A 25813-nucleotide genomic window follows, 5' to 3' on the forward strand; every position below is an offset into this window, starting at 1 on the left:
CCCAGCTCTCTGTCAAGGTTATTGCGTGCGGTGCGGGGGTCGCCCACCACCCAGCATGCACTGACTGCATGGTGCCCATCCCGCATCCGACCCTGTCCACTCCGCCGAGTATCTGCCGTCGCAATGTGTAGAACGACGCAGTTTCATGCCCTCCTCCATGTAAAGATTTCTTTGCACCGCAGCGTTACAGCGTAGCTCCTCTGTCCGGGTGGCAGCTCTTAGGCTGGGGGTGCAGGTGTGAAGGGCTTGCTGGCGTACCAGCCGTGCACTCCTGCCCTGCCGCTGCCAATTGTATGCCGTTTGTTGGGTTCTGGGAATCAGCCGCACCCTACGGGACTTTACCAACTTGCCTTACCACTGTCCCATCACACACGCACACGCACGCAGGCATGCGTACGTGGTCGGCTTGCCTGACGCAGGGCGTCACCGGCCAGGGTACAGAGTCGCCACACAGCAGCCTCATGCAGTCATGCCCACAGGGAGCGCCGGTTCGCTACTGGGGCACACAAGGGAAGACCGGCTGTCTGCGGCTTGCAGGTGCAATACCGATCACTCCACTCGGCAACTAGGTGGCAGTACCCACGGCAGTACCCCGCCCAATGGGGAGCCAGTAAGACACCACGCATAGCAGGAAGTGGAGATGCAAAATCCGCCCCCGTTATCCCACTGGTCAGCAGCCACACAAGGCCAGAGCCTGGTATGAATGCGCAAACTATCCAGCCGACGGACACTCGGACAGTGCTTATAATAAAGAAGATACCATGTTCAGAATCTAACTACCGCATCAGCCGCGGCCGTGTCACTCAGCAAACCTCCCTCTCGCACACTTCTCTCATGCACCACACCACAACAATGGCACAGCAGCACCGCTCTACCCAACCCATATCCCTGGCATGGAACCCTGCACATCCAACCGAACCAAAATCTCCTACGCGCACATCCATCCACCCACCACCACCCTTCAACTCCTCATCCAAGCCCCTTCCCTAACCCCGCCCTTCCCAAGCCCCAGCCGCCACCCGCCCTCACCGGCGGCTGCCGCCCGCCAGTGCCGCCGCCGCCTCCAGCCCCAGCTTCACCCAGCTCGTTGCCACGTTAAGCCGCTGCTCATTCGTGGGCTGCCGGTACAGGTACGCGCCGCGCCGCATCAGCTGCGCCAGCGGCCCTTCCACAGTCACGCCGCTGTCGCCCACCGCCGAGCTCTTGCCCTCCGCCGCAGCGGCGCCCGCCACCGCGGCCTCGGCCTCGGGCCCGGCTCCGCCGACGCGCACGCCGGCGGCGGAGAGCAGGGGCCCCAGGGGTGAGGAGCGCACTGCGTCGGCGAGTGCGGTGGGCACGGGGATGGGCAGAGCCACTGCGGCGTTGGTCTGCCCCAGTGCCATCATGGAGCCCAGGTGCTGGTACCTGTGCGGGCACGAGCCGCGGCAGCGACAAGGCTCAAGATGCGGCTCAGTGGCTTAGTGGCTCAGTGGCTCAGTGACATAAGGGGGTTTCGCAGGCTGCTACACAGCACTAACCCAAGTAGCCACAGCTGCAGCGGCAGCTCCTGCCCGTGTTGCTTGCACGACTGCCACCCCGCACCCACGCGCACACATGCACACACAAGGCAGCGCACCCACGCGGACACACGCCCGCGCACACGCGCATACATCCGCGCACACACATGCACACACGCGGCCGCTCACTTGAAGGGCAGCAGCGGGCGGCCGTTGATGGCGGCCCACACGTTCCAGGCGGCGTAGTCGGCCTGTTGGAAGGCCACCTGGGGACAGTGGCAGCAGCAGGGGTGGGGTTCCATGAAATATTGTTAAAGGGGGTGGGTGGGGTTACAGTCATGATTACGGTAGCTACGGATTGGTGACGGTAGGCAATGGGGGCCGGGGGTGGAGTGATGACGGTGTGCTGGCGTGGGTGCGTGGAAGCAAGAAGGATGAGGCAAGTGCCAAGTGCCGATTGCCGAGTGGCATCAGACAGGCTCTACGCAGGCAAAAGGCAGACCACGCCAGAAAGGCAAAAGTGCAAAACAGGCACCCAGCCCCGCCGCGAGCAGCAAGCAGCGACGGACCAGCGGCGCGCTCTCCCCCACCCCCCCACCCCCCCCGCCCCAGACCGGCAAGCCCGCACTGCCACCACGCCCGCTCTCACCTGCGCTGTGGCGGGCAGGGCTTGGGTGTGGTGTGGGTCGGCGGGGCTGGGCGCCGCCACAGCCACGTCACCCAGTGCGAACACGTTGTCACTGCCGGACACACGCAGCGTGGGCTCCTGCGGCCAAGGAAGGCGGCGTGGAAGGTGGGGCGGGAGGTGGAGCGGGAGTTGGGGCGGGAGGTGGCGGGAGATGGCGGAAATAGGGACAGTCCAATAATGCCTTGCGCTGTTGCAGGACTGCATTCCCGCGCTCACCAGCCTTTTCACCAGCCCCCTGTCCAGCTGACCACAGCCCACCCCACCCATCCAGCATCTTTCCACGCACGCCGCTTCCGTCTGCACCACTTCCCTCTCCCTCTCCCTCTCCCTCTCCCTCTCCCTCTCCCTCTCCCTCTCCCTTTCCCTGCCTTCACACACCGTCTCGAGGGCGCCGCGCGCGTTGACGGGGAACGGGAAGCCTGCGCGCGCCTCGCGGGTGGCGGGGCTGGTGCCGGCCGTCCACACCACCAGGTCCGCACCCAGGTGGCTGCGCGCCGCACCGCCCGCGGCGGAGCCGGCGTCGGAAGCCAGGCTGTAGCTGACGCGGCAGGCGGTGGGCAGCGCGGCGGCGGAGGTGCCGGCGGCAGGGGACTGCTCGCCGGCGTCGGAGGCGGCCAGCGGCGGGTCCAGGCCCAGCACACGTGCGCCTGGGGGGTTGCATTCATGATTAGTTAAGGAAGTGGTAGCCGGTGGGGGGGGGGGGGTCCAGGGCTGGGGAGTGGGGATGGATCAGGGGTTGGGTGGAAGATTCCAAGCCACAGCCGACAGAGGCACAGACCCGGGCGCGCCGTCGATGCTCCAAGTCCTTGTGCCCGCACCCTGGGCACCTGGCGCAACCTCTCAACCCCTGCGGCGCCCGCAATACCCACACTCGCCCGCTCCCCTGAAACGGCTGCACGGCTACTCCCTCTCTCCCTTTGGGTGCGGCCCTCCCAGCCCTGGCCCTGGCCCAGGCCATGACCTTGAAGCCCCAACCCACTTAATCCTGTTCCCATTGTTGTAGCTTTGCAACCCTACTTCATGGCCGCATCATGCAGCCTCCCGCCACGGGTGGCCGGCCCCTCCTTCCTCCCTGCCCGGCCGCCCCCGCCTCCCTCACTCCCCCCGCCTCCCCCCCGGGAACACGGGGGAGCCAGCAGCCTGCCGCTGGCGAAACAACGGTATGGAATGCGTCGCGTGTGCCCGCTGTACCTCTGGACGTCGGCACTTCACTTCATATTTGATACACACCATCCCATGGATGGCTACCCCCCCCCCCCGCCCACCTGTGAGCACCTCCACGCCTAGGTCCGCCAGCGCCTTGCTGGCGGCCTCGCGCTGGCCCTCGGGACAGCCCTCCAGAATGTGGGAGCCGGGAGTGAGAACCTGGGTAAGGGGGGGGAGGGGCAGCAGGGAGGGTGGCGCAGTGGGGCTGGAGCAGTGGGGTTGGCGTAGTGCGGGCGGTGCAGTCGGTGCGTGGGCCTTAGGTGCGTGGGCCTTAGGCGGATGAGAGCATGATTCGCCCCAGCAGCCGCGCCGCATTCACACACACACACACACACACACACACACACACACACACACACACACACACACACACACACACACACACACACACACACACACACACACACACACACACACACACACACACACACACACGTTATAAACACAAACGCGCCCTCGGCCCCTCACCTTGACCGCCACCGCGCCGCCTGCCCCCCGCGCCCTCAGCCGCTCCGCCACTGTGGCCGCCAGCTCCACACCCGCGTAGCCCGCGCCCACCACCACCACACAGCCGCCCGCGCCGGCGTCAGACAGCAGGTCCAGCGTGCCCTTCACCTGCAGGAGGAGGAGGAGCGCGGCAGCAGCAGTGGGGCAAGAGTGGGTCTCGGTTTTGTTGTGATTGGAGTAACACCCCCCTAAACTCCCCCTCAAGATTGTTTACTGTCTACCACTTCTACCGTTTACCGTACCACTTCTAATCATAAATGTAACCGCTCCCCCCCCCCCACACACACACACCCAGGCCCACCCGCCCGCCACTCACCCTCAGCGCGTCCTCATACCCGGCGAACGGCACGGCCCACTCCTTCACCCCCGGCACCCCCCGGCTGTCGGGCTGGCCCCCCAGCGCCACCACCAGGAAGTCGTACGGCAGCTGGGTGCCGTCCGACAGCGTCACCGCACCCGCGGCGTCGGGGGCGTCCGGGTCGGGCGCGTCGGCGTGCGGCGCGGCGGGCGACACGGAGGCCACCTGGGCCTGTGGGCGTGCGTGTGTGTATGTGGTGAGTTGAGAGAGGTGAGGTGAGAGGGTGGTTGGTTGGGTGGGTGAGAGAGTGAGTGAGGTGAGGGATGAAGGGCGAGGAAGGGCGGGGAAGGGACAGTTTCCTTCTTCCCCGGATTGTTGGGGACGTGGGGCGTGGGGCGTGGGGTGTGGCCGCACCGCCCTGTTACCTGCACGAAGCGGATGGGGTAGGGCGCCAGCAGCTGCTCGAAGCTGGGCGACACCTCGTCGGCGGTGGCGGCGCCGTTGATGAGCTCGTACAGCAGCGGCTTGAACACGAAGCGGTCGGCCTGGTCCACCAGCGTGATCTGTGGGTGTAGGTGTGTGGTGTGCGGGTGGTGGGGGGGTAGCGTTGAACCAATCCCGTGTGGGGTGGGGGTGGGTGGGTGGGCGGGATGGTGACACCAGTCGTTGCCAAGGAGGCAGCAGGACAGAGACATCAGGAAGCAGGACAGGACAAACCGGCGGCGTGCGGAGTGATCCCTTCCATGCCTTCCCGCCGGTGCCGCATTCCCAACGCACACCCACGCATCCACCCCCACCACCACACTTACACCCTGTCCTCCGGTCTCCAGTCACGTGTTGGAATGGTGAAAGCAACTACGACCGCCCCGCCGCCCGCCCACCCCATCCCATCCCACCCCACCCCCAGCCCACCCCACCCCCGTGCTGACAAGCGCTCTCCACCTCGCTCTTCTGCAGTGCGTTCGGTTTAGCTCGGGCTGTTATCTACATTCCCAGCCCCCCTCAACTCACGCCTCTGCCTGTGCTCCGCTCGTTTTTGTTGGGTTCGGTTTAGCTTGGGCTGTTAATACAATCCCAGCCCCCAGCCCCCACCTGCGGCTTGTTGCCGCGCGGCCACATCAGCTGCTCCAGCCGCACCGCCGCGTACAGCCCGCCGAAGCCGCCGCCCAGCACCACCACACGCGGCGAGTGGTGGCCGGAGGAGGTGCCGGGGCCGAAGGCGGGGGAGCCTGAGGGCCGCGTGGCACACGGGGAGGAACACTCTGGAGGAGGGACGCGTAAGCCCATTCGTGTGGGCATCGATGCCTCCCCCGTGCTGGCCCCCTCGGGCCCCGTGGCTGGGGGGCCCAGTGGCACGAACCCTCCGCTCCACGCCCTCGACTGCTCACCAGTCATGGCAGCCCCCGCTGCCACCTCCGCCCTTGCCCCCACCCCCACCCCTGCCTCCGGTTCGCGATGCCGGTGCCACGGTGGCGTTGGCAGGCAGGCCGCTGAGACCCACCCCCGCGCCCCTTCCCGGCGCTGTCTCGCACACACACCCCGTTTTGCCCGCACGGGCGCGTGACGCCCCTGCCGGCCCCGCCTCCACCAGCTGGCGTCAGCGTCCAGCACAAGACGCCCCCTCCGGCTATCGATACCCGCGGCCTCTTAGAACCGCCATCGGCGGCTTCATCCCGCTCGCGCACCTGTGGCCTGCGTCGCAACAGCCCGCGCGCCGTGCGGAGCCTGTGACCCGGCCGCACGGAAGCCCATCAGCCGCGCTGCCCCGCTCCAGTCGCCTGCATAATGTATGCGCGAGGGTCACAGGTGATGCGGGTTCGAGCGCCAGGGCGCCGGGCCGGGCATCAGCGACAGAAGGGTGTCTTGGCAACTCCCCAGCCACTCACCGGCGAAAACGCTTGAAAGGCCAAGGCGCTGCATGCGCGAGACGCTACGCTGCATGTTGGAGTATACAGGGGTCGCTGCCGCAGCGTTCCTAGCGCTCGTCGCAGGCTGGCTCGCTGCCAAAGAGTTGAACGCAAGCATCGAAGAAACTGAAGCCAAAGTAAGTGAAACCAATTACAGGGACACGTTTGGTAAGTTTCTGTAGAAGCAAATTGCAGCGAGAAGCTGTGGGTTCACGTAGAAGCTTTGCATGGAAGGCCATTCATGCTCGGCCAGTTTTCTTTGATTTCAAATCCTCGCTAATTTAATTTACAGTTAGTGCATCCACTTGACCAATTGACAGAACATGGCTTGCCAACTCCGCACGCGCATGGCCAAGGTGACCTCCGTGCAGCACGGCCCCCTGGTGAGCTCGGCTATCGAGTTATTTCCGCGCGACCACAACTGTCATGCAAAGGTTGCCAGTAGATGCTTAAAGCTTTCCTGTAATTGTTGATGCATGCAGGCTGCGCCGCGCGTGCGGGGTGTGGCCGTGCGTGCAGACACGCCTCAGAACCTCACGCCCGCGGCGCCAACTCAGCCGGCGCAGCGGCAGGCCCCGGCGGCCGTCGCCATCGCCGCTGCTGCAGCTATACTTCTTGGTGCTTCGGCCCCTGTCCTGGCCGCTGAGGCGCCCGAGCTTTTCGCCAACAAGTGCGCAGGTGAGGCAGGGCGCTATACCTGGGAAAGACACTGAAGAGACCCCGGCACGGACGGCGCAGAGATAGCTACATCAGCTAGTTTGTCTGCAGTTGTTCCCAATCAATGAGGGCATATTGGATGGGGTAAAAAAGAGGTGGTTATCGTGGCTTACTGCGCGTCTGCACTCCTCAGCCGTCACACCGTGAGCACCCACGCCGACACACCTTCGGTTGCTTGTGGACTGCCTTTGCCCACCACAGGTTGCCACATGAACGGCGGGAACATTCTGGCAGTAGGCGCCACCCTTTTCTCCGAGGGTAAGCAAGCACGGCACCAGCTTCCTTGCTTCATGGACCCAGTAACGGTGCATGGGTACGCGCATCAGTCCAGAAGCCCAACCGCTCCCACAAACCCGAGCCGCAGCCTTGCACACGCTTGAGTCCCGTCTATGTATCTGCGTCCGCCATCATCACTTGATCCACAGACCTCCAAAAGAACGGCGTGGACAGCCCTGAAGCTCTGTACAAGATCATCTACAGCGGCAAGGGCAAGATGCCAGGCTTTGGCAAGGAGTGCGCGCCAAAGGTGCGGCCTTGCGCTCAGGCAAGGGGGGCATCATCAAGGGGAGACCGCATCCACGGCCACGCAAAGCCCAGGCAGCGCGGTCAAAGCCGCCCCTGCGTCAGCCACTGAACCTCCGCACTGGCGCCTCACCTGCCGTGTGTATAACGGCGTCGGCTGTCAGACTGGCGTGCGACGCCCTTGCGCGTGTGCGCCCCTCCCTCGCGCAATGTGTCTTTGATGTTGTGCAACACTGCGCCACCAAACACAACACAACACCTGTTTCTAACCATCCATGCCTGAACTCCCCCCCAAACAAATACCCATGTAACAGGGCGCCTGCACCTTCGGCGCCCGTCTGAGCGATGAGGAGGTGACCAGCCTGGCGAGCTACGTGGCAGAGCGCGCCGCTGCGGGCTGGAAGTCGTGATGCGCTCGGAGGAGCGCAGGAAGGGCGGGGAAGGAGGTAGCTGTGTGCCCCTCTGGTGATGTTATGGTCTATGGTGGTGAGGGCGACGAAGATGTGGGTTCGGGTGTATGTATACATATCGTATGTCGCGGCTCGCCGCCCTGGTGCCTGAAGTTTGCATCTGCACGCCTGCTGTGTGGCGGCTGCGGTCGCGGCGCACGCGGGTGTATGGTGAGGTGAGTTAATCACAGGCTCAGAGCTGTCTTGCGGGGCTAGGTTATTAGGTTAACAGGAAGCTCGCTGTACGTATTGGACGGAGCATCTTCGGATCTGTAGGACACGCAGGCAGGCTGCGGGGATGGTCGGGACAAACATGCGGGCGGGTACCTCGGATGAAGAATTGCCATGAGAGCGCGTGGTGAGAGGAATGGATTGGCGGGGCTTTTCAGACGCTTGCAGTCAAGGGCAGTTTGACGGTGAGTGGCCAAGTGCGACGACGTGTGCTGGTGGGGGTGAGAGGATGCAGCACGAAGTGAGTCGGCACGGCGTCTGGAGGTCTGGGAGGTCTGTGAAATGCGTAAATGCGAATGCAAATGCAGGTCTGCCGGGTGTCGAGGGCATCTAATCAATGGCACGGTTGGCACCTCGGATGGCACCACCTTAACCGAGCAGTGTGAACATGGTAATTATATTTGAACATATAGCACGCGTTGCCCATGCACGGAACAGTCGTGGCGTCGCACGCGCGCTTCTCAAACCTTTGTAGAACACGACCTATAGCAGCTGTCCAGGCGCAAAGTATTATACATGAATTCCTTGTAGTGCAGCACTTATACAGCTATGCAGCGCGAGGAAGTGTGCGTTGAAATTGGCCCGTTGACGGTTCGATTGCTCCAGCGGCCGCCCCAGGCAAGCCCCCTGTTACGCATCGCTTTGTGCGTCTAACACCTATCCGCGATACTTGACAGGATCTGACTCCATGGATCCGATAAGACGTCTCACAGAGCCACTGCAGGCCGCGCGTGACCGGCCACCACACGGCCCTCTCCGCAAACCCCGCGGACCCGCCTCGAGCGCGCATTGCCCAGCAACTCTGAAGCCGCCAGACAAGCAGTCGTGTGATTGCGCGCCTGTGACCTCAGGTTCCTCCCACTGTGGATGATGCTGGTGCGGCTGGCGGCGGGCCACCAGACCTGGCCGTGCGGCCTGCCAGCCAGGGCGCCGGCGAGCCTGAGTCAGCCGTGCTACCTGTCTCCGATTGCCTCCTCGGCTGGGAGCTGTGGCCCGCGGCCTCCACACTGGCGCTCTATCTAGCATCACCGGAGGGGCGCCAGCTCCTGCACGCCGCGGTGAGCTCGGGGCACTGCGTGGCATTCACCTTTGTTTCCCCGCGCGCCCCTTGCACGCACCTTTGGCTTCCCGCCTGCCCGCGTCGCAACTAACGCACAGCCCTGACCCACAGCCCTCCTTGACATGCGATGCCTCGGCATGGCCCGCATGCATTCACCCATCCACTCTTAATCGGCCCCGTGCACAATCTACCTGAACTCACACACGCTCAAATACGCCTCTGCAGGAGCGTGTGGTGGAGCTGGGCGCGGGGCTGGGGCTGCCGGGCATCGTGGCGGCGGCGCTGGGGGCGGCGCACGTGACCCTGACCGACCTGCCTCAGGCGCTGCCGCTGGCCGCCGCAAACGCCCGGCTCAACGGCGTGGCGGGCACCTGCACCGCCGCGCCGCTGGACTGGGGCGAGGTGGCGAGGCTGGCGCGGGTGCGGGTGGGCGACGGCAGTGCGGCGGCGCAGGCAGGGGCTGCACAGCCTGGGCCCGGAGCACCCGGAGCGGCGGAGAGGAGCGGCGAGGCTGGCGGTGCAAAGGGCAAGCAAGTAGCCGTGGCTCAGGATGAGACTGGGGTTGGGGCTGGGCCGCAGGCAGGGGCTGGGGCGGGCGGGAGTCCCCGGCAGCCACCGCCGCGACCAGCGCAGGCGCAGCAGGGGCAGCCGCCGCAGCTGTGCCAACACGTGGGCGCCTATGACCTGGTGCTGGCGGCGGACGTGGTGTACGTGAGTGCGTTGGCGCCGCTGCTGGCCGACACCATTTCGGCCGTGTGCCGCCGGCCGCCACAGGCGTCGTCGCCCGCGGCAGGGCAACAGCAGGTCTCGGTAGGGCAGCACAAGGGAGGCGCGGCGGCGGCGGGGGCAGGTGGGGCGGCAGCGTGGGCTGCCGGGCCGCATGCACCACACGATGGTGCCGCGAGCGGTGGGAATGTGGAGCGTGGTCGCTGTGGCGGTAGCGGCGGGGATGGGAGGGATGCGACGGTGTTGGTGGCGCACACCACACGCAAGTCGGTGTGGTTGGATAGGTCCACGGGTGAGGTGCGGACAGATGAGACGGATGAGCCGTGGGAGCGGTTTCTGGGCTGCATGAGGAAGCACGGGTTTCGGTGGCAGAGGGTGGAGGTGGATGGGCGCAGGTGCGAGGAGTCGTTTGTGGGCGTCTTCGCCCGGGGTGCGTAGGGATGGAGCGGACCAGTAGTGAAGCCGGATAGCGGTGTATGCTTTGTGGCGGTGACGGTGGCGGTTAGCACAGGCTGGTGTTGGTGATGTGCGCCATTACATGGAGGTAGGGCGCGGTAATGAGCTTGTACTTGAAGGACAGCAAATGAGGCGGATGGGGCTTGCGAAGGCAGGTGAGCAAGGATCGCGGTGCGGGTCGCCGCAGCGGAGCCCGCAGCCAAGGCAGTCGCGTGCGGCATTGAGCTTGGGTCGTGAGGCTTCTTGTTAGGCGAGTTCTATGCCCATCTTGGCTTGCGTCATCTGGAATGGGAATGGATGGAGAATGTTGGACGCGACGCATCGCCAGGGGTTTTGGGGCGTGTAAATGCATGCCACATGCACGTTGACTTTGGGCCGGCATGCCTTGCGCGGTATACACATATTGTTATACTTAGGTGTACGTTGAGTTTAGGGATACTGCTTGCACGTTGACAAGGCTTCTGCTGACCATCAAGACCCTGTGCGGTCGAGAGACGCTCTCCCGAAGGCAAGCAAGCTTGTGGGACGGACCCTTTAGGCCGTGCTCTAGGTCTGGATTACTATATCAGAACGTGTCTGTGCTGGCCGAGAGTTCTCCCTTTGGCAAGTCTCTGCAGTCTGTGCACGCACAACTCAACTCAGCCCGATCGCGTGTGCGCTACGGTTGTACGCAGCCATTCGTGTTTTTCTTTTGAGCTGCCGGCAGGAGGCGTCCACGGAGGACTCGTCTAGAACAAACTAGTGAAGAAACAAAAACAGCCGAGTGCTCCCAGGAGCGTAGTGATCGCTGGCCTACGTTTATCTGAAATGGTTCTCTCATTTGGCGCTCACCAAGCAATGCCATCGCTGCACAGGCCTTTGTGGAAGGAAATGGCCCCGCGCTAGGCGGGCCGTGTGCCAAAATGGGCTCAAGAGGCGCAGGAGCCGGCTGAGCAGCAGTAATGGTTAACAAGAAAAGCAAGGGGCCTAAGGCCAAGGGGCCTAAGGCCCCGGCCAAGAAGCAGCAGGTGAGCAGTCTGGCGGCCGAGCGCGGTGGAGGGAGTTTGCCTTCACTAAAAATACTGACAATACTCGATTCCCTGCCTGCGATCAATTCAAAGGAGCCGGCGAAGGAGCTCACACAGCAAACGCCCCAGGAGCGCGTTGCGCTGGTGCGCCCCCTGTGGGAGACGCTTGATCAAGCGGAACGCATAAATCTCCTGACGATTGATTTGGACAGCTTGAGGGCGCGTGCAAAGCAGCTCGCGGAGGCAGCGCGTCAGCAGGCCGGTGAGGAGGGCGCGCGTGTGGTGGTTGGCTACGTCCAGGTCGGGCCGGGCTGGCCTGGACCACCGGCCCCTGCTCCGGGCTCGGTGTTGCTCTATGCGTGACGAGGCGCGTCTACTTGAGGTCGACGGGCTCTAATCTGTCACGGCTGGGGCCTGCACCGCCACCCGCGCGCCCTGCCTGTCTCAATCTGGCCAGCTGTCTCCACCGGGGCTCGACGCGGTCAGCTATCCATGACCCCCGGAATGTAAACTGTAAACCTGTCTTGGCGGTATCCATGCTTTTCGCAGTTGCGGATGCGCCGGAGGGCGAGCCGCTGGACCCGGCGCTGCTGGAGCTGGAGCCGTCCATCGAGGACGTGCTGGAGGATGGGGTGAAGCGGCTGAAGGAAAAGGGGACGTGGAAGCTGTGGCAGTGGCCCGCCGACGGGGCGGAGATGTTTGACGCGGAGGCGTTCAGGCAGCACATCACGGTGGGGCGGGGGCCGGGGGGCACGGGGTTTGCAGGCTGGAGGCGGGCGGATGGAGGGGAAGGCAAGGGCTAGCAGCGGCGGGGCCCGGGGCAGGCGCGGGAGAAGGCCGTGCGCGCGCAAGAGGACCTGGGCGGAAGCAGCCAGGTTGGCGGTGGTTGGCGGGGGCGGCGGAGGGCGGGGCACAGCGGGTGCCCCGCTGTGGGCTGGCGCGCATGCGTGCGAAACATGGCCAGGCTGGAATGCAGAAGCACAAGCTCAGCGCCGTCGTGTGTGTGGGTGTGTGATCAAGGAGCTTACGGGCGCCTTTACCGACCGGCCGTGTGCTTGTGACTGGGTGCGCCCTGCAGGAAAAGCACATTCGCGAGGAGCTGCGGCGGCTGCTGCCGCGCGACGAGGGCCGGACCACGGAGAAGCCGGCGGAGGCGGCGTTCCGACAGCGCATGTGAGCAGCGGGCCGGCCGGGGCGAAGCAGCGCCGGCATCACCTGTTGTAGCCACTAGCACCGGCGCGCGCGGCGCAGCAGTGGCATGACCTTTGCGGAAGTCATAGGGGCAAGGTTGAAGGGGGTTGGTGAAACAAGCGACGCATGCTCACACGCAAGGCCTCGTAGTCCCCCGGCGCCCACGTCGCCGGGAGCATCCAAGGACCAGTGATTCCTTGCAAGAGCAACACTCCACTCATCTGGCACGCTGGCCGCCCTACCCTTAGCCGGGCAACGCTGGTGACTTAGATGGGGAGACATCCATCCATCCTGTACTCGGCGGCCACTTAAACAAGCCTCGTTACCAGGACGCCCTTCCCCGGATGCGGGCGTGGGATGGGGGCGAGCGAGACGTCCACTGCGGGGCGCCGCACCCGCCTGCCGCACTCATCATCCCCGCCCGCCTATCCTGCCAGGCGCCGCGCCCAACACAATACAACCCAACCTTTACCACCCGCACGCGCCACGCGCCCCGCCTCCTCGCGCCACGCCGCGCCTCTGCCACACAGGTCCGACCTCATGGCCAAGGTGCAGGCCTCCAACAACGCCAACAGCCTGCGCCCCTCCCCCACCGCCGCCACGGGCGCCGACGGAGACGCGGCAGCGGCGCGGCCGCGGCGGCGCGGCGACCCCGGCTCCTACCTTCGCGACGCCAACATTGAGCTTCTAGGCGTTCTGCTGGAGGCGCTGGCGCGCGAGAACGACCACCTGTACCACTCACTCCTGGTGCCCATCACGGCCTACGTCATGGAGATGCTGCCGGAGGGGCACCGGGAGACCACCAAACTGGAGCTCAGGTGCGGGCGGCACGGGGAGGCGGGGCGGCACTGGAACGGGGAACAGGACGAGAGGGTGTGGGCGCCGGCGAACCTGTGCGGTTCGCTGCTGCGGCGCGCGGTTCGCTGCTCTAGCTGCACGCAACGCAACAGGGCGGCATTACTTTTGCACTGGGAACAAGGTCGGTCACCTGACTTCACAATGCGCTCTCGCAGTTTTGAGGACCTGGAGAACCTGGCTCCGGACGATGTGACGCGCATCGTGGAGTGGCTGACGGAGAAGGTGGACGCGCTGTCCACCAAGCTCAAGCCGGAGCTGAAGGACGAGGAGGTGCGGCCGGGCGGGAGGTGGGGGGCTGAGAGCAGGGTGGGAGGCTGTGGGTGGGTTGTAGACAGCCCAAACTAAACCAACCCCAATGCAAACGAGCGAGGAGAGCGTGGCCTACGCTTTGACAAGGGAGTGGCTGAGAGCAGGTCGGGAGGCTTTGGGTCAAAAGGGAGAGGCTTTGGCCGAGAGCGGAACGCGGCCGGAAGCGGGGTGTGACGCGGCGAGGCGGCGGGTTGCAGCGTGGCTCAACGTGTGTGTCGGTGGCGCCGTCGGTCGCTGCGGCCTGCAGGAGGAGGACGAGGAGAACATGGGCGACGTGGACCTGTGGGCCCTGGCGGAGGAGGGCAGCGCGCTCACCGTCAACGGCAAATGGCTGCAGCACCTGCAGGTGAGGGCGGGGGTGTGGGCGAGGGGGTGGGGGGACGTGCGCACAGCAGGAGTGGCGGACAGGCGCGCGCGTTGGTACGGCATGGCGGCGGCGCGTTGTATGTCCCTTATACACACGCTCACACACATACACACACGCACATACAAACACGTGCACGCACACACACACACACACACACTGTCTTTGCGCAACGTTCTCCTTGTGCTCTTTAACACACGCACGCACACACGCTCACACACACGCACACACGCACACATACAAATACGAGCACGCGCATGGAAACACACAGGACCGGCTGCTGGGCGATGACGGCCACCCGCGCCGCTCCAAGGCGGCCGAGGACCCGGGGCGCAACGGGCTGGTGCTGGAGTGGGTGTACGGCAGCATTGTGAGCACGGCGGAGAAGGCGCGCGACGGCGCCAAGCGCTGCCTGGGCATGCAGCTGCCCACCGCCGCGGACGCGCACCTCACGCTCGTCAGGTGAGGGGCGCGGGGCTGAGAGGCAGGCGCCGGCAGCGGGGGCTGGGGACAAGGCAGCAGGCCCATGCAAGACGGGAGTGGAGTGGTCGCGAGTGGTGGGGGAGGGCAGGGGGCACACCACTGGGGGCCAGGGAGCGGGCGATGGGAGGGGGGCGGCAGGAGCTAGTGGCGGTTCCGGTACTCGCAGCGGATGTACGGGTGGTGCACTGGGCCGATGTGTGTATGCTAGACAACGCGAAACCGAGAACCTATGTGTGTGCTCGCTCGCTCGCTCGCTGCAGGGCGCTGGACGAGCACCTATCGTGGGAGAGCCGCGCCAAGCAGTGCCGAGAGCTGCTGAGCGAGATGCTCAAGAGTCGGCTTGAGGCGGCGGAGCTGGGCAAGCAGGGCCACGACCTGCGGCCCGTGCCCAACCCCAAGCGCGAGGGGCCAGGTGGGAGACCAGGCGGGCGGGGTGGCGGGGAACAGCGGAGGCAGGGTGCCGGTTGCGGCTGTGTGCTTTTAAGGCTCCTGCTTGTTGCTGGTAGCCCGCAGAGCACACGGGTTTGGGGCGCCTGACCGTGCGCCGACTGCTCCCGCCGCGACCACTCTTCACTTCCACTCCCGCTCCCGGCGCCCCGCAGTCGACGCCACCACGCCGCTGCTGGAGGACTCGGCCGCCAGCTCCTCCTCCTCCGGGGAGCCCGGCGCCGGCGCGGCTCCCCCGCGGCCGCTGCCGGACGAGGTGTTGCTGTTCATGCTGCGGCGGGAGGCCTTGCTGACGCGCGCCAAGCTGCACTACCTGGTGTTTGAGCACATCAGCCAGGAGAAAGACCTGCGCATCCTCAAGCAGCTGCTGCGCCAGGTGCGCTTGTGCATGTGTGTGTGATCGAGGCGCACAAGCCGTGCCCCGATTGCCTGGAAGCGTGGCACGCCCGCCCATGCCAACACACGCACCCCCGGTGCTGCTCCCCAAGATTTCTACCACTTCCTAACACTACTCATGAATGTATTCCCCACACACACTCACACCGGCCCACCCTTAAACCCCAACCCAACACGCCGCCGCCGCCGCAGGGCGAGCCCGAGTTCGAGCGGCTCAAGCGCGAGCTGGACGAGGTGAAGCACGCGCCGCGCGGCATGGACGGCGCCTACCGCTCCGCCGCCGAGATGGACCGCCACCGCCACCAGCTGGAGGTGCAGACCGCCTTCCGCGAGCAGGGCGCGCGGCTGCAGGCCGCCTACGACAAGAAGCAGAACGCCGAGTACGCCATGGCCAAGCGGTGCGTGGTGGGGGGGCGCTGCGGCGTGGTGGTGTGCTGCGTGGTGGTGGTGGTGTGGGGGGGAGGGGAGGGGGGGCAGCAGCGGCGGGGCGTGGCTGGGCAGAAGGGGATGAAGGGCGCGGGTAAGGAGCCTGTTTCGTGGTGACTTCATGGCACCCCTGCCGTCAACGCTGCTGTCTGAGTATGCCGACCTGGCGTAAACCCAACCCAACGCGACCTGGAAAACGTACCCGGCCCAATCCAACACGCGCGCAGGGAGACGGAGATCAAGCAGCTGCAGGGCTGGAAGGGCACGGTGGACAACCTGGTGGACAAGTTCCAGGAGCTCATCACCGCGCGCAGCGAGCGCCAGGCGGCGGCGGCGGCCGCCGCCGCCGCTTCCGCCGCCTCGTCCGGCGACGGCGGCGGCGCCACGGCCTCCGCCAGCACGGACACGGAGCTGGACGGCGAGTCGTACGTGGGGTCGCTGACGCCGACGCAGTACATCCAGCTGACCAAGATGCGCAACCACTTCAACAAGGACGTGCGCAAGCAGCTGTACACGGACGCCGACGACCGCACCTTCTTCGACAACCTCAAGACCGCGCTCAAGGTGCGTGGCTGCCCTGTGCGCTCGCGCGTTCCCCTCCCTTGCGTCCTGCGGCGTGCTTTGGCCCTGCCTGTGCTTGGCCCCCTTCCCATTTGCGCCCTGCAGTGCAGCCGCCCCGCACACACCTCTCCCACCCGCTGCTGGCCAACCCCCACAGCCCCGCCACACCGCCCCGCTTCCTCCCTCCCTGCCGACGCCTTGCCGCGCCCCCGCTTCCCGCCTTCCCCGTTTCCCAAGCCTACCATCTACCATACTTACTCAGCTAATCATGAATGTAACCGCACAGGCCATGGAGCGGCGCCTGGAGGACAGCTGCGTGGCGCTCCAGCACCTGGAGATGCAGCTCATCAACGTGGCCTGCGACGACCCCGGCGTGCTCATCGGCGGCCAGCTGGCGCTGCCGCTGCTGCAGGAGCGCCTGGACGGCCGCGGGCTGGAGGCGGCGGCGCAGCGGGCCAAGCTGGCGGAGGACGAGGTGCTACGCATGGAGGTGAGCGCGGGGGAGAAAGGCAGGAAGGGAGGAAGGGAGGAAGGAAGGGAGGAAGGGAGGAGGGGTTTAAGTGGGAGGAAGGGGGGGGGAGGGGCAGGAGCGCGCAAGGTATGAATGGGAGGGGGGAAAGCGGGGGTGCAAGGCGGGGGAGGCGGGCGGTTGTTACTACGATGTGAGCATGCATGTGGTGGCACGATCGGGGCCCGGCGCAGAGGATGAGTCACACTTGAGACCCGACCGCACTGCGGTGCACCTCCCTGGGGGTTCCAAACCAAACCAAAAACTTTGATACTGATGCGCCGGTCCGCCTCGACACGCCCACCGCACTCACGCACATGTAGCACCCGCAGCTGTATCCCATAGCTCGCCTCTCTCTGCCTATTACCACGTCCATTCAAGCGGGCCCCACAGCTTGTGCTCCCATTCTTCTTATACCGTGTGCTTAACGTTCTTCCTTCGCCCCGCTTGCACTCTTGCCGCCATCTACCCATCTGCCTCACCCCGCAGCTACTTGCTGCCGAGCGCGAGGCCGCTGAGCGCGAGCGCAAGAAGGCCGCCAAGGCAAAGAAGAACGAGAAGGCCAAAAGCGAGAAGGAGCGGTTGGCCGCGGAGAAGGCCGCCAAGGAGGAGGCGGAGCGCGCGGCAAAGGAGGAGGCGGAGAAGGAGCGCGTGGTCCGGGAAGAGGAGGAGCGGTGAGCAGATAGGGGCAGCGTGGGCGGGCCAGGGCTAAAGGAGTCGGGGCGCAGGGAGGCCTACATTGGCGGGCGCGAGGGATACTGGCTGGCGGCTGAGTTTGCTGACTGTTGCGGCTGTTGCTTTTGTGGCTGCGCAGGCGCAAGCGCGCGGAGGCGATGGAGGAGGCGCGAAAGGCGGCGGAGGTGGCGATGGAGCAGCGGCGCAAGGAGCTGCTGAGCGACGAGAACGGCTACTGGCGGCAGCGCATGATGCTGGAGGAGCGGCTGACGGCGGCCGCCGGCAGCGGCAGCGGGGGCCGCAGCGGCAGCTCACAGAGTGGCGGCGGCGCGCCCGCTGGTGCAGTGGCAGCGGGTGCGCGTCCGGGCTCGTCTTCTTCGTCCACAGGCTTGGGGGAGGAGCGCCCGGCGCGGGCAGGCTCGTCTTCGCCGGAGCCGGCGGCGGACGCCGCGGGCTCCAGCGCAAGTGCCGCCACAGATGAGGGCTTTGTGACGGAGAGCCGCCGGCGGCGGAACGCCCAGGACACACGGGACCAGGATGAGGAGGTGGCGTCGGGGCCCGGGTCATCGCAGGGCCAGGGGCAGGGCCAGGGCGGCGCCCGGAGCGCCCTGCGCAGCGGCAGCCGGGACCGCATGGGGCAGCGCGAGGGCGGCGGCGCAGGGCCACGCGGCGAGCACGCGCGCGACCGTGAGCCGCGGCGGGCGCAGCAGCAGCAGCAGCAGCAGTCGGGGTCGTCGGGCGGCGCAGCGCCGCAGTCGCAGCAGCAGTCGCAGCAGCAGTCGCAGCCGCAGTCGCAGCAGCAGCCGCGGGGCGGGGCGCGGGATGCGCCGGGCGGGCGGCAAGCTGGCAGCAGCGCAGGCCGGCCGCCGGCGGTGCCGCCGCCGTCACGAGCTGCAGGAACGCCTGCAGCGGCAGCTGTAGCAGAGGCACAACCGGAGCCTGTGCCCTCAACGGCGTCTGCCGCTGCTGTTCCCGCTCCCGTGCCCGTGCCTAGTCCCGGGGCAATCCCCGAGGCAGCGGCAGCGCAGCCACATGCGAGTGCCTCGGCTGCTGCTGCTGCTGCAACGGCGGCCGGCACGGCACCTGACGTGGCCAGTGCCTCCTCTGTGCCTGAGGAGGCGATCCTGTTTGGTGACATTCCTGTCATTCCGTCGTCTTCGTCGTCCGGCAGCGCTGCGCCCTCGGCAACACCGGCTGCTGCTGCGGCGGCTTCGGAAGCGGCGGCGAATAAGACGCAGTCGGAGCAGGCGGCACAGCCGCCGCAGGCGGCCAGTCAGGCGGAGCAGCAACAGCAGCAGCAACAGCAGTCGCAGCAACAGCAGCAGCAACAGCCTGCGGGGTCCGCCATGAGCAACATGCAGCCGCCGCCGCCGCCCGGGCCCGGGCCTATGAGTCTGCAGGGCATGGCGGGTCCGCAAGGCATGGCGCCGCCGCAGGGCCACCGGCACCCCCACGCGCCCCACGGGCACGGCAACGCGCCGCCGCCGCCGCAGTTCGTGCACATGAACGGCGGCATGCAGGGCGGCCCGCCGCCCATGCCGCACCCGATGGGCCCGCCGGGCGGCATGCCTGGGAAGCAACTGCCGCCCGGCACCATCCTTGTGCCCATGGGCCCCGGCGGCCCGCGGCCGCACATGGCTCCGCCGCCACCGGGTATGGGCGGCGCCATGGTGCCGCGCGGCATGCCGCCGCCGCCGCACGGCGGCCCCGGCGGCCCAGGGCCCATGATGCCCGGCGGGCCGCCACCGCCCGGGCAGGTGCCGGGCATGCGCGGCCCTGCGCCGCAGGGGCCGGGCGGCCCGCCGCCGCCGCCGCCGGGCGCACAGATGATGCTGGCGCCTGCCCACATGGCGCAGCACCCCGGCCACCCCGGCCACCCAGGCCACCCAGGCATGCACGGCAGCATGGCAACCCACCCCGGCTCGCTGCCCATCGGGCCCATGCAGGCCATGTATGTGTTCCCGCCGGGTGCCGCCCCGCCTGGCATGGCGCCAGGGCCAGGGATGCCGCCGCCGCACGGGCACGGACACGGCCACCCGGGCCACCCCGGCCACGGGCCTCCACCGCAGATCCTGCACGTTCACATATCGGGCCACGTGCAGCTGCAGCCGCCGCAGCACCAACAGCACCAGCAGCACCAACAACACCAGCAGCAACAGCAGCAGCTGCCACCGCCACCCCCCAGGAGCCCGTCTGCAAACAGCAGCGGCGGCGGCGTATCCGCATCAGGCGCGGCCGCTGGCCCCAACAGCAGTAGCGGAGGCGGCGCCGGCGCGCAGGCCGGGTCCGTGCTGAAGCCGGGCAGCACGCTCAACGCCAACGCGCGCTCCTTCGTGCCCTCTGGCAAGCCCGCGTCCGGCCCCTCCACTAGCGGGCAGCAGCAACAGATCGGCCGCGGAGGCCAGGGGCCGGCGCAGCTGCAGCAGCAGCCCGGGGGCTACGGCAACCGCCGCGAGCAGCGCGTCGGTGGCCGCCCAGGCCCCGGTGCGCCACCGCCGCCGCGCGACGGCGGCGTTGGTCCGTCGAGCCTTGCGGGCGGGCCCAGCGGGCGCAAGCTGGGCGGCCCGGGTATGATGGGCCCCACCAGCTCGCACGCGGCCAGCCACATGCCGCCGCTGCCGCCCGGCGCGGACATGGGCGTGGGGCCGGGCGGCATGATGCCGCCGCCGCCGCACGGCGTGATGCCCGGCATGCTGCCGCCGCCGCCGATGATGATGGTCATGGGGCCCAACGGCGTGATGCCAGTGCCGGCGCCGCCGCACCCCATGGGCCCGCCGCCGCCAGGGATGGACGGGCCCGGCGAGCCTGGGCCAGGCGGCCCCATGCCACCGCCACCTCAGGAAGCCGGCGGCGACGGACCGCCAGGCCTACCCATGCCGCCGGCGCCGCCGCCGCATCACGGCCACGTCGCGCTGCCGGTGGCGCCGGGGCCGCCGCGCATGATGCTGATGGTGCAGCCCGGCATGCCCGGCCCCGTTCCCATGCCGATCATGCCGGTGCCCCTCGTGCCCGTGGCGCTGCCGCTGCCCATGCATCCAGCCGCCGCCGGCCCGGCCGGGCCTGCCGGGCTGGCGGGCCCCGGCGTCGACGGACCGCAGCAAAAAAACGGGCAGGCAGCTGAGTCGGTGAGGGCGGCCCTGACCGCGCAGCAGGAGCAGGCGGAGCAGGACGGCGCGCGCGACGGGATGGACTCAGCTGCTTCGGCTTCGGCCGCAGCCCCAACCTCCTCCATGACCCCCACGACTAGCAGTAGTAGTAGCAGCCATAGCAGTAGCGGCGGCAACCTCGAGGTATCGGCAGGCCCCGGGGCTCCCGAGGAGGGTGGCAACGAGGCGGCCGAGGAGGCGCAGGCGCCGCGCAAGGAGGCGCCCGGCGCGCCCGATGCCACAGCAGCGGCGGCCGTGGAGGCCGCTGTGCCGGCCGCCAAGGCGGACAGGAAGCAGCACCACACGCAACAGCCCCGGCAGCCGGCCGCGACGGGACCTGCGCCCGCTAAGGCGCCGGCGGCGCCGCCCAGTTGGTCTGCGGTGGCGGCGCGACGCGACGCCGCCGCCGCCGCCGGCAGCGGCAGCGGCAGCAGCACGTCCCTGAGTGGCTTGGCGCAGGACGCCTTCCCGTCACTGGGCGCCGGGGCAAGCCCTGGCGGCGAGGCAGGCGCTGCCGCCAACCCGGCAGCAGGGGCCGCCGCCGTCGCCGCCAGCACTTGGAAGGCCCGGCTGCATTTGGCCGCAGCCGGCTCGCCGGCGGCAGCGCCCTCGCCAGGCGCTGCCGTGACGCCGCCGCCGGCGCCGCTCGCCAACGGCACCGGCGCCGGCTTCGGCAGGTCGTCGCTGCCGGCGAGCGGACCGCCGGTGCCGAACGGCGTGCACCACAGCGGCGGCAGTGGCACCAGCGGCGGTGTCAGGGGCTCCAGTCCCCGTGGCACGATGTCCGGCGCGAGCCTCCTCGCAAACGGTGCCGGCACGGAGCCGCGCGCTGGCCTGGCACCCCGGCCGGCCGGCAACCCCGTCTCGGGCTCGGCGGCGCTCAATGGCCCGCCGTCGCAGCTGGTCGGCAGCCTGTCGCTACCGGCGGGCACTGCCGCCGCCGTAGGCGAGGGCGCGCTCATCACCTACCACCCCGGCGTGCCGGGCGCCGCCGCCGGCCCCGGCGCCGCCGGCCCGCGGCGCCTGCGGCTGGTGCGCGGGCTGCAGAACTTGGGCGGCCAGCACAACTGCTTCCTCAACGTGACGCTGCAGGCGCTGTGGCACTGCGCCGCCTTCCGTGGCGCGCTGCTGGCCATGGACCCAGAGGCCCTAGCGCCGCCTGCAGGAGGCCGCGCCGCCGCCGCCGCCGCCGCCGACCTGGTCGTCACGCGCGCGCTGGTGGACGTGTTCAGGGCGATGGCGGCGCAGCCGCCATCGCCAGCGGCGCCTGGCGGCGGCGCCGGCGCTGGCGCGCCGGCGTGGGTTGTGTCGCCGCTGCCGCTGCGCCAGGCGCTGAGCAAGCCGGAGACGGGCGCGGCAGCGGGCGTGCAGGCGATGGACCTGGAGGAGATGCACGACGCGTTTGAGGTGATGCTGGTGCTGCTGACCTGCTGCCACCGCGCCGAGGCCGGCGCCGCCGGGGCGGGGCAGGACCCGCAGCTGCCGCGCCGCGTGCGCCTTCGCGACCTGCAGCTGCGCACCGCCGCCGCCGCCGCCGTTGGCGTCGCGGGGTACGGTGCCGGCACACCGGCGCCGGCGAACGGGCATGCGAACGGTCAAAGCGCTTCGCAGGGGGTGAGTGCAGCAGCGAACGGCCACGCGCCGTCGTCGGCTGGAGGCTACGCTTCGGTTGTGGCAGGGCCAAAGACAGCGGCGGCGGTTCCGTCAGGAGGCAAGGCACCAGCGGAATCATCGCTGGTGCCGGCCACGGCGGCCCACAGCATTTTCGGCATTGAGGTGCAGGTGCCGGCATCGTCGTCATCCGCCGCAGACGACGACGCCGACGGCGCCAGCGGGCGCCATACGCGGCGCCGCGAGTCCGGCACGGGCGGCGGCGACTCCCCCGCCTCAGCACTGGGGCTCGCACCCACAGCTGCGGTCTCTTCAGTATCCGCGTCCGCCGCCTCCTCGGCGGCGCCGTCGCCTTCGGCAGGGTCGTACCTGGCGGCGGCGGCCGCCGCCGCGCGCCGCGCTGCCGCCGCCGCCGCGGCTCAGGACGGCGGCGAGGTACAGGTGTATACCAAGTTCTTCCACCTGGTCCACGCCCAGGCGCTGAGGAAGGCCTTCGCGGTGCTGGGCGGCAACGACAGCGGCGCGTGCTTTGAGGACGTGCTGTGCGCCGCCGAGGCCGCTGGCGGCACCGACGGCGCCGCCAGTCCGCTGCTCAGCATGCTGCTGGCAAACGGCGGCGCGGGTGTCGGAGCAGGAGGAGGAGGCAGCGCTGGCGGCGCGCCGCCGAGGCGCGCTGGGTCGTCAGGGGCGATGTCATCGGCGGCGGCGTCCGCGACGTCAGCGGGCGGCGCGGTGGCGAATGGCGTTGGCAGCGCGGGTGCGGGCAGCGGCGCCGGCGGCGGGTCGGGGGGCCAGTTGCTGGTGCCGGGCTCGGTGGCGGCGGCGCACCCGCTGGCGACCCTGCTGCGCTTCCCCACCGTGTTCACACTGGCGCTGGTGTGGGAGAGCCCGCAGGTGAGAGCCCGGAGGGCGTGTGGAGAGCCTGGAGGGCGCGTGTTGGGCTGTGGGGTGGGCCAGCTGTGGGCTCAGCTTCAGCTTCACATGCCGGTATCTTGACGCGCGACCGCGTGTGTCCAGGGCGCGACAGGGCCCGTTTGTCTGACTGACTGCCTGACTGACTGCCTGACTGACTGCTTGACTGACCGACTGCCGACCTGTGTGGTGTGAAAACAGGCGCCCTCCGACGCACTGCGCGGTGTGCTGGAGGCTCTGGGTCCGCGGCTGGACCTGGCGCTGCTGTTCCGTCACGCCGCGCCGCCCGCCGCCGCGCCGCCCGCCTCGGCGCCCTGCGCTCTGCGCTCCGTCATCTGCTACTTCGGCCACCACTACCTGGTGCGTGTGTTTGTGCCTGCGTGTCTCTGAGGGTGTGGGCGTGCACACCAGTGCATGCGGCTGTCGAGGGTGCTGCTCGACATGCATTCCTCAGGCCATTTGGTTGGCGGCACACCCGGTCGCGCCGGCACCCCGCCTGGGAACTCGCCCACCGGTTCTCCTCTTGGCCGCCCTCACTCCCCAGCCCTGCCGCTGGCTGCAACTGATTGCCCTCGCGCCCCTCCGCACACAGGTGTTTGCTCTGAGCGAGGAGCTGGGGCTGTGGTTGATGATCGACGACGCCCACATCGCATTGGTGGGCCACTGGCCGGACGTGGTCAAGGCCATGGCCGCCAAGCGGCTGCAGCCGTCGCTCATGCTGTATGAGGCAGAGCCCGTGCAGCTGCAGCAGTAGCAGCAGGCAGTAGCAGCAGGCAGCTGCAGGAAAAGCAGCAGGAAGCATGGAGGGAGGGAGAGCAGCAGAGGCCGCGGGCGGTGCCGCCGGCTGGCACTGCAAGGCTGACAGCGGGCGAACGGCGGGAGGCGTGCTGAAGCACTGGAGCTACGGGTGGCGGGTGAGGTGGTGGAGACTGCAACACGGCAGCAATAATAGCAGCGACAGCAGCAGCTGAACTGGCAGTGCCGCTGCAGGGTTGGCGGCATCTGCAGGATACATCATATGGTGGGGGAGGACCGGTGCGCGGGGCCACACCGCGCGGGAGTGCCAGGCACGCTGTGTGTGGCACTGACGCGCGTTCGGGAGGGGAGGAAGACTGGGCCTCGAATGCCCGTCATGGGGCGGTCAGGCGGTTGTTAGCGTACATGGGGGCGGGCCTGGATTTAACAGCCTGGAGCCAGGCCCGCGCCAGCACTAAGAGCTTAGGCATCAAGAGACGGGCCTGCAATGTGTGGAGAGAGGGAAGTTAAATCATCGACGGTGTTGCAGCCGCCAATGTTGGTGCACACACGGCATTGCAGCAGTGGGCCGGGAGGCGCTTGTGCGAAGTGCGGGCCACGCGTTTCAGGCCTGCTGGAGCCCCTACCGGGCCTGTTTCTATAAACACAGAAGTGCGTCGCTTGTGTCACAGATGTTGTGGCCCGGCGGTTTGTTGGCTTGTCGGGGGCCCGTACCCGGTCTGGTAGGTCCCAGCGGTCAATCAGGCGGGCCCGCTGCAGCAGCCAACATAATGGTAATGTGTATATGCGCGTGTGCGCGTTGTCTGTGTGTATGTGTCATACGCGCCGGGCGCCCAGTCGGGGGTTCAGGCAAACCTGAGAGACTTGGATGCCGCTTGCAGCATAACACACGGGTGTGTGTGTGTGTGAGAGCCAGACGAAGCGGAGGGTACGCTCTCGCCTTCGTGTGTTTGTCGCGTCGTTCTGTTTGTCCTCTTTTGAGCGCTTGTGTGTGTGTGTGTGTGTGTGTGTGTGTGTGTGTGTGTGTGTGTGTGTGTGTGTGTGTGTGTGTGTGTGTGTGTGTGTGTGTCTGTGTCTTTGGGTGCTTCAGAGAGCAGGCCAGATCCAAACCGTTGATGACTGCGCCATACGCCAACACGTTTGCCAGCGGGGCCGATGGGTCCTGCGGCATATTAGTAATGTTTGGTGCGCAGGGGCCCTCGGCAGATGACTCCAGAGTCCAGGGCAGGTAGAGGCACGAAGCCTGGTGAGAGGTGTGAGTGCCGTGGATTCGACCGAGATGAGTGCGTCCGCTCGCACGGGCCTACAGGACGCTAGGTGACATTTTGGGTTGTGTGCAGCGAGGTGCCCGGCCATGCGGTATGAATGGCCGGGCCTGTCTGGCTGCAGGGCAGAGGGAGGGCAGAGGAGCAGCGTGCGATTTAGAGGTTAGGTCGCGCACCTAACGGCTACCGCGGTGGCGAGGTAGGCGGGTTCTTAAGGGGCCCCGTCGAAGAGGACGCACGTGCGGCACAGCTGAGTACGGCATGGCTAAAGAGCAGGCTAGCCTGCTGGCCGCCCCCCTGAAGCAGGTTACCACAGGGAGGGTACCGTCAAGGGTAAGGCCGCAGTCTTGAGTAGGGTAGCATTATGGTAGTACAGCTGGTTAGAAAGGATGCTTGTTGGGCCGCTGGGCGTTTCCCGCTCCTGGTCGCCACCGGAAATGGGTCAGGAGACGGGCTCACGGCACCTGTTAAGTTAATGAGTCTGCAGTACCGTTGCGGCGTTGCCTCAATTGAGAGGGTACGGTCGGGACGCGGCAGAGGGAAGTCAGGAGAGCCGGCAGTGAGCCGGCAATTCCCACGGGCCATGCAGCCCATGCTAAACGACGCTGGCCTACTGACCGTCAGTCTTCTCATGC

The 25813-nt window shown here is 67.6% G+C and overlaps 4 protein-coding genes across 4 annotated transcripts; 3 read left to right on the top strand and 1 right to left on the bottom strand.

The window, feature by feature from the left end:
* Nucleotides 1–172: 172 nt before the first annotated feature.
* CHLRE_16g671000v5 (uncharacterized protein) lies at nt 173–6263 on the bottom strand. Its single transcript, XM_043071162.1, has 11 exons — nt 6082–6263; nt 5881–5973; nt 5288–5424; nt 4621–4758; nt 4214–4426; nt 3859–4005; nt 3450–3549; nt 2563–2831; nt 2146–2262; nt 1686–1762; nt 173–1404 (listed from the first exon to the last, which is right to left on the bottom strand). Exons 2-11 carry the CDS (start codon nt 5945–5947, stop codon nt 1026–1028), a joined length of 1644 nt encoding a protein of 547 aa, XP_042915866.1. The 5' UTR covers nt 5948–5973; nt 6082–6263; the 3' UTR covers nt 173–1025.
* A 119-nt stretch (nt 6264–6382) lies between these two features.
* CHLRE_16g670950v5 (uncharacterized protein) lies at nt 6383–8494 on the top strand. The gene is made up of 5 exons (XM_001692067.3): nt 6383–6485; nt 6585–6780; nt 7021–7077; nt 7245–7345; nt 7656–8494. The coding sequence occupies exons 1-5, from the start codon at nt 6426–6428 to the stop codon at nt 7749–7751; spliced, it is 510 nt and encodes a 169-aa protein (XP_001692119.2). The 5' UTR covers nt 6383–6425; the 3' UTR covers nt 7752–8494.
* Nucleotides 8495–8542: 48 nt separating this feature from the next.
* On the top strand, nt 8543–10634 carry CHLRE_16g670900v5 (uncharacterized protein). Its single transcript, XM_043071160.1, has 3 exons — nt 8543–8639; nt 8873–9079; nt 9307–10634. Exons 1-3 carry the CDS (start codon nt 8571–8573, stop codon nt 10243–10245), a joined length of 1215 nt encoding a protein of 404 aa, XP_042915867.1. The 5' UTR covers nt 8543–8570; the 3' UTR covers nt 10246–10634.
* Nucleotides 10635–10692: 58 nt separating this feature from the next.
* Nucleotides 10693–25790, top strand: CHLRE_16g670850v5 (uncharacterized protein). Its single transcript, XM_043071159.1, has 18 exons — nt 10693–10771; nt 11118–11270; nt 11364–11532; nt 11820–12001; nt 12349–12443; nt 12992–13279; nt 13475–13589; nt 13876–13974; nt 14264–14454; nt 14736–14887; nt 15078–15298; nt 15511–15716; nt 15972–16308; nt 16592–16795; nt 17303–17487; nt 17628–23139; nt 23359–23517; nt 23750–25790. Exons 2-18 carry the CDS (start codon nt 11205–11207, stop codon nt 23909–23911), a joined length of 8343 nt encoding a protein of 2780 aa, XP_042915868.1. The 5' UTR covers nt 10693–10771; nt 11118–11204; the 3' UTR covers nt 23912–25790.
* The last annotated feature ends 23 nt before the right edge of the window (nt 25791–25813 follow it).

This window comes from Chlamydomonas reinhardtii, chromosome 16 (assembly GCF_000002595.2).
Source record: "Chlamydomonas reinhardtii strain CC-503 cw92 mt+ chromosome 16, whole genome shotgun sequence".
Taxonomy (NCBI): Eukaryota; Viridiplantae; Chlorophyta; class Chlorophyceae; order Chlamydomonadales; family Chlamydomonadaceae; genus Chlamydomonas; species Chlamydomonas reinhardtii.

Bases quoted from the DNA above. Each gene is read 5' to 3' on its own strand.
- CHLRE_16g671000v5 (XM_043071162.1), bottom strand. From the start codon at position 5,947: ATGGGCTTCCGTGCGGCCGGGTCACAGGCTCCGCACGGCGCGCGGGCT. The intron at 1,763-2,145 runs GTGAGAGCGGGC...CACTGTCCCCAG, and splicing joins CCCTGCCCGCCACAGCGCAG to GTGGCCTTCCAACAGGCCGA. The intron at 1,405-1,685 runs GTGAGCGGCCGC...GTGCCCGCACAG, and splicing joins CGCCCGCTGCTGCCCTTCAA to GTACCAGCACCTGGGCTCCA.
- CHLRE_16g670950v5 (XM_001692067.3), top strand. From the start codon at position 6,426: ATGGCTTGCCAACTCCGCACGCGCATGGCCAAGGTGACCTCCGTGCAG. The intron at 6,486-6,584 runs GTGAGCTCGGCT...TGATGCATGCAG, and splicing joins CCGTGCAGCACGGCCCCCTG to GCTGCGCCGCGCGTGCGGGG. The intron at 7,078-7,244 runs GTAAGCAAGCAC...CTTGATCCACAG, and splicing joins CGCCACCCTTTTCTCCGAGG to ACCTCCAAAAGAACGGCGTG.
- CHLRE_16g670900v5 (XM_043071160.1), top strand. From the start codon at position 8,571: ATGCAGCGCGAGGAAGTGTGCGTTGAAATTGGCCCGTTGACGGTTCGA. The intron at 8,640-8,872 runs GCAAGCCCCCTG...CTGTGACCTCAG, and splicing joins TGCTCCAGCGGCCGCCCCAG to GTTCCTCCCACTGTGGATGA. The intron at 9,080-9,306 runs GTGAGCTCGGGG...ACGCCTCTGCAG, and splicing joins GCCAGCTCCTGCACGCCGCG to GAGCGTGTGGTGGAGCTGGG.
- CHLRE_16g670850v5 (XM_043071159.1), top strand. From the start codon at position 11,205: ATGGTTAACAAGAAAAGCAAGGGGCCTAAGGCCAAGGGGCCTAAGGCC. The intron at 15,299-15,510 runs GTGCGCTTGTGC...CCGCCGCCGCAG, and splicing joins TCAAGCAGCTGCTGCGCCAG to GGCGAGCCCGAGTTCGAGCG. The intron at 16,796-17,302 runs GTGAGCGCGGGG...CTCACCCCGCAG, and splicing joins ACGAGGTGCTACGCATGGAG to CTACTTGCTGCCGAGCGCGA.